Source organism: Halyomorpha halys, unplaced genomic scaffold (genome assembly GCF_000696795.3).
Source record: "Halyomorpha halys isolate HHAL.00 unplaced genomic scaffold, Hhal_1.1 Scaffold250.1, whole genome shotgun sequence".
Taxonomy (NCBI): domain Eukaryota; kingdom Metazoa; phylum Arthropoda; class Insecta; order Hemiptera; family Pentatomidae; genus Halyomorpha; species Halyomorpha halys.
This window is the reverse complement of record NW_027108814.1, coordinates 212,064-218,228: the sequence shown is the minus strand read 5'-3', so window position 1 is coordinate 218,228 and position 6,165 is coordinate 212,064. Positions and strand designations below refer to the sequence as shown.

Sequence of the window (6,165 nt, the reverse complement as noted above, 5' to 3'; positions counted from 1 at the left end):
TCACGTATTGATCTTTCGAATAAAAAAAAAATTTTGATTACAATTTAATTTTTTGTGTTATTTTTTACAATTTCAAGTTCTATCGGGCTTAAAAAAACACCCTATATATTGTAAATTTACTATACTATACCTATTTATTATAAAAGAATTTTTTAGGCACCACTACTTTTGTTTTAATTAAATTTTTCTCTGTCTAGGCGAAAATGTTAAGTATGACTTTTTGTTGTCTACTTAATAACATGTCTAGCATATGTATGGGAAGCTCTGAGTTATGTTTTAATTTACAAGAATGGAAATCTTAACTGTGAAAAAAAATAAAAATTACAAATCTAAATAGGATTATTTACAATCCGGATTACTCATATGATTTCAATTATACAATGCGTGTTAGCCTAAAAATATATTATAGTCTTTCAGTTAACTCAGCACCGTGAAATCTTATCTAAGGGCTGAGGAAAAAACTCGTCACAAGTCGAGGGCTACAAGGAGCTAGAAATGCAGATGAGATTCTTCGGAATGAGGACAAAAAATTCTTCCTCATGAGATGCACAACAGCGGCAGCCGGAGCCTTCCTCGAACTGACACCGTTATTCCGATAAGAAAAACAAAGAATGTATAAAAGGAGATAAAAATTAAAAAAAAAAAAAAAAAAACTAAGAAAAAGAGAGGTTATGATAGTACCTGAAACTGTGGCAGGGCTGGCAATATCTCACGAGGACTGGAAGAATTACAGGGTAGCCATACACTCCTAATGAATAACAGGCTCGATAATTTGTTAACACTGGGTCCCATAATCTCATATTATGGCAAGCCTGTAATCTGGGGCGGCCATGATGGTATTATCAATTATATCATTAGCCTCCAGGGGGGAGTGCTTCGTCTTGATGGAAACCACTTCGGCAGTTCTTCGGCTCTATTTACGATCCTTCACCAGGATATCTCTTCTTAGCCCGGCTCCGATCGGGGAAAGTAGGATGTTGATCGGAATTATTGGATCAACAGGGATTAAAATTCTAACATGAGGCTCTATTATCAAATTAAAAAATAAAAAAAAGAGAAAAAGTATAAATGAAAATAAATATACACTTCGGACCCGAAGGTTCGGACTGAAAAAAATACAGTTTCACCCTAATGTTTGATTACTTTAATGAAAACTATGTGTAATTAATGGTCAAAATTGTTAAATTTTTCGAATATCATGAAAACTACAACTACAACGAAGAGAAACGTCATAAACTATTTTGTAGTAAATTAAATCAGCTTTAATTTGAGTGCTGATAGATATCTCTAAGACGAATGGTTCTTCAGACATAGATTTCAGAAAATAAATTAACTAAGTACTGATTTTTCAATGCATCTTTTGTGAAATGTTGCTTTTTAAAAAACTATACCTCGAGAACTATGGAACGTAAATAGCTCTTTCAAGGCGCAAATTTGCTCTCTTTTAAATTAAGGTTTTTTAGTGTTGTTCTTAAAACCCAAGGTCAATCAACTCTATACCAATTAATTTTTTAGGTTAGATCTTTAGTAATCCCAACAATTTCAATCTATATTCATACGCATTAACAAATTTATATTCATATGTGAATATCATAAAAACTACTACTCCTACAATGATAAACATTATTAACTATTTTATATTAAATTTAAGGAGTTTTAATTTGAGTGCTGGCCGACATCTGTAATTTTTCATAAATCAAACTTATTGTCCCAACAACTAGAAATCAATTTAATTTAGCAAATATCATGAAAACTACTATTCCTACGAAGGTAAAGGTCATAAATTACTTTATAGTACATTAAACCAGCTTTAATTTGATTGCTAATAGACGTCACATAGTTCCTAAGATATAAATTTCGCAAAATAAATTAACTAACTACTGATATTTCAGTACATTTTTATGAAATGTTGCTTTTTAAAAGGTTGTGTCTCGAGAACTATTTGACGTAAATAGCTCTAGTAGGGCTAATATTTCAGCCAATTTACTCTTCATTAAATAACGTTATTTTAAATTTTCTAGTGTAGTTGGTAGTTTTTAAGATATAGAGCTCCGAATGAAAAAGTAATGTTTTTTAAGGCTTTTAAACAGTCACCATTTTTGTTCCCCCTACCTATACTTGGCAGACTCATCAGTTTTGACTAGTAATTATACATAGTTTTCATAAAAGTAATAACAAATTGGGGTGAGATAACAGCCTTTTTTTCCCGGCTCTTGTATTACTTCAACAGTCAAGAAAATATGTATTAATATATATATTTTCAGTTAAGATGTAACACTGAAACACACTCAATTATCTTACAGATTAATGCTTCAAATTAACGTAACTTTAATCGGAAAACGCTCACTAAGTTCAAAGCGTATTGTTCCAAGACCAGTCATTTACTACAGAAAACTACTGATTATTCAGTCCATCTTTTACGAAATATTTCTTTTTAAAAAGCTATACCTCGAGAACTATTTAAAGTAAATAGCTCTATTAGGGCTCACATTTTAGCAAATTTGCTCTTTTTTAAATTAAGGTTTTTTAGTGTTGTTCTTAAAACTCAAGGTCAATCAACTCTATACCAATTAATTTTTTAGGTTAGATCTTTACTAATCCCAACAATTTCGCTAGCCCATTTCGTTCTTAGCAGTGTGTCATCATATCTCAATTATAATAAATTATAGCTGAGATAATAAAAATTAGAAGGATCCAATTATTTACTTTTTTGGCAGCTTATGAATGAGGTAAATAAATAGTTATCTGGAGACCAGATGAGTTGTTTCATATAATCGGTTTAAGTGGATTTAAAAAAAAAATAAATAAATAAAATACAGCATGGGAAGAAGATAGTTGACCGTATGAAGTAGATTGTAGGAAGATAGTCCCGAGGGCGATCAATAAAGGTATCAAAATAGTAAAAGAAAACTGTTTATTGCTAACCAACGTTTCGTCCCACTTTGTTGGGCTACGTCTTGGCTCGTCTTGGCTGTCTGGTGGTATTATAAAGGATGACCGTATTCAAGTTACAATTAAAATTAATTAAAATTTACCATTTCCTCGATTTTTGAAAACTGGATAGAGTACTTTTCAGTACATTTCTTTTTCACTATCTAAAACCTTTTTCAATGTTTTTCTTCGTTCCACTTTGTTGGGCTTCGTCTTGGCTGTCTGGTGGTATTATAAAGGTTGACCGTATTCCAGTTACAATTAAAATTAATTAAAATTTACCATTTCCTCGATTTTTGAAAACTGGATAGAGTACTTTTCAGTACATTTCTTTTTCACTATCTAAAACCTTTTTCAATGTTTTTCTTCGTTCCACTTTCGCTTCAGAGAGCTTCGTCAGGGCTGTCTGGTTGAAGGTGACAAATATACTTCTGTCATCTCTTTACGTCTTATTAGTAGGAGTAGGAGCTGCTATGGCAGCAGGCAATCATGAAGAAAAAGGAATTTGAGCACTCTTAGTAAAAGCCGACAATAGGGGTATTCATGATGTTGTGTTAAATGTTATATGTTTTACCATGTTAAATGTTATAACTATAGGATTGTGAGCAGCCCTATTTGAAGTCATGTTAAATGTTAAATGCATAAGAGCCCCTAGCGGATTTCTCAGCAACTTGTTGTATAAGCCTTTATGTTTATAACCTTCCTTCCAGACCCTCATGTTATTGTTTACTTCAGTTTTGATTTAAGTAATTAATTAAAACATGCCTAGAGTGAGTGAAAAGTGGAATTTGTGTGAAAGTTTAGCTTATGAGTGTCTTATTGATCTTCAAACTTGTGAAGAAGAGAATGAAGATGAGCTAATTGACAACTGTATTGAAAGTCACAACAACTAATATGGCGGCGATCTCAACTGGTCTATTGTGTGACGTCATTCTCGATTTAACTGATCAAGTAACAGACTCTCAGCCATGTTAAATGTTATTTCGTTTTACCACGGCAAAAGAAGGCAATTTTTTTCGATTTAACACGAGTTTTTCCATTGAACACGCTTTAACATAGATCATGAATACCCCTAATGTTAATAAATATACTAATCATAAAGAAATTTCATTATCTATGAATCTTAAATAAATATAATTCCATCTACCTATGTTAAATAATCAAGAAATTCCAATTAAAATAAAAACATCACCAATTCGATTTCTTAAAATAGTCAATATACCTGCATTATAAGATTTAAAATTTTGATAATAAATAACTAAACAATAAGATACTAAACCTAATCCATCCCAACCTAATAAAATTCTAACCAAATTAGGACTAATAATCAAAAACATCATTGATAAAACAAATAATAACACAATAAATAAAAATCGTAACTTAAATAAATCAGCACTTATATAAGAAGAACTATACAAAATTACAATAGAAGAAATACACAAAACCCCTCCCATAAAAATAAAAGATATTCAATCTAAATATATAGATATAGTTACACTTACAGAATTTAATGAAATTAATTCCCAATCCAAAAATAAAGAATAATCGCCTACCTGGATAGAGTACTTTTCAGTACATTTCTTTTTCGCTATCTAAAACCTTTTTCAATGTTTTTCTTCGTTCCACTTTCGCTTCAGAGAGCTTCGTCAGGACTGTCTGGTTGAAGGTGACAAATATACTTCTGTCATCTCTTCTTCTTGTTCTTCATCTCTTATTCTTGTTACCGTTGGTTAACAATAAATAGTTTTGTCGACCGCCACGCAGACTATCTACCTAAAATAAAATAGAATGGTTATAGCCTATGAATTCAAAACTCGCTAAATTCAAAACTTTTTTTTTTTAAGACAATCAAATCTTATAAATCCATTTTAAAAAATGAACAGGCAAATAAGAACTGTTCTTCTTTCAAATCTAATGAGCTATTGTTCGAAATGAATAAAAACTGTCATTTATTTCGTTCCTAAGTTCGCCTCTAGTATTGTAAGTTTGGTTTTGTCGTTAAAACGGTTATACAAGGTGTAGGAAATGTAATGTTTATAACGTAATAAATAAAATTTCTGAAATTATTAATTTAAATAATTACTTTAAATAGCTCACTATTAATAATAAACCTTAATAAGTTATAATGTGATGTTATTTTTATAATTATAAATAGAATAAGTGAGTATTGATTTCTCATTTACTTTATAAACATATTAACTTTCTTATTTCATCATTAGGTAACTATTTAAAATAATAAAAATTAAAGAAATCATTTTGATTAAGTATTTATTTAAAATTATTGATGGAAAATAATAGTTTATTTATGTAATGTTAACAAATAAAAATATTTTTAGAATACAATGATTTCTGAAATAAACAATTATATCGAACGATTTTAGAAATGATAAAAGAATGATGGTTTTGGTGCGGTCAAAGAAAAACTCAAATATTGATTAAATTATTCATATTGTGCCAACGTTTTGTCCCACGTTGCAGGGCTTCATCACGGCTATACATGGACAAAGTAAGATGTACAGCGAAACGTAAAAATAAATAAGAATAATAAAAGGCTATAGAGAATTAATGAAAACGGAAATAACAACAGATAAAAAGAATAAATATAAAATACAGTAAAAATGGAAAAAGGGGATAACAATAAAGGAAAATAATGAACAAGAGGGAAAAAGTACCTTTCAGACACGAAGTCAGAGCGAAAGTGAACTGTTGACAGGATGTTATTGTGGAGTAGTGGGGATTGACAGTTAAAGTACGTTACATTTAAAAATAATTTTAGAGTAAGCAGTATAGAAAATATTGAAAATAGGCAAATATTAAATGCAAATATACATGATAGGGAGGGGAGGGAGTTGTTAAAAAAAATTATAAATATACATGGATCGAATACACAAAAGGTTTCTACTGCAACAGCCACAGGGAGGAGGTTGCTCTGGCCCGCTTGAGAATAGGTCATACTCTCCTCACGCACTCTCACCTGATCAGAAAACTGCCACCTCCAACATGCAAATATTGTCAGTCCATTCTTACGATTAGAGATATTTTTGAAGAATGTACTCACTATTTGCCAATAATAAACAGGATAGGACTGACCCCAAATTTATCAGAAGCTCTCACAGATGAGGAGGCTAAAATTGCACTAGTGTTTGAATTTTTAAAAGCACATCGCCTTCTTTATAAATTATAACTCCTCTTCCATTTTTATTTTTTTTATTATTTATTATTTTTTTAAATTAT

General features: G+C 30.4%; 2 protein-coding genes across 3 annotated transcripts in view; one reads left to right on the top strand and one right to left on the bottom strand.

Moving 5' to 3' along the window:
* The window catches only part of fj (four-jointed), a 174,478-nt gene that overhangs the window by 58,700 nt on the left and 109,613 nt on the right, over positions 1 to 6,165 (top strand). The gene's annotated exons all lie outside the window — the stretch shown is intronic.
* Positions 3,374 to 6,165, bottom strand: part of LOC106680192 (NADH-ubiquinone oxidoreductase chain 5-like) — a 46,485-nt gene continuing 43,693 nt past the window's right edge. Inside the window, 2 exon segments of the mRNA XM_067047137.1 lie at positions 3,374 to 3,515; positions 4,054 to 4,484. Of these exon segments, the coding sequence (XP_066903238.1) occupies positions 3,374 to 3,515; positions 4,054 to 4,484 (573 nt within the window).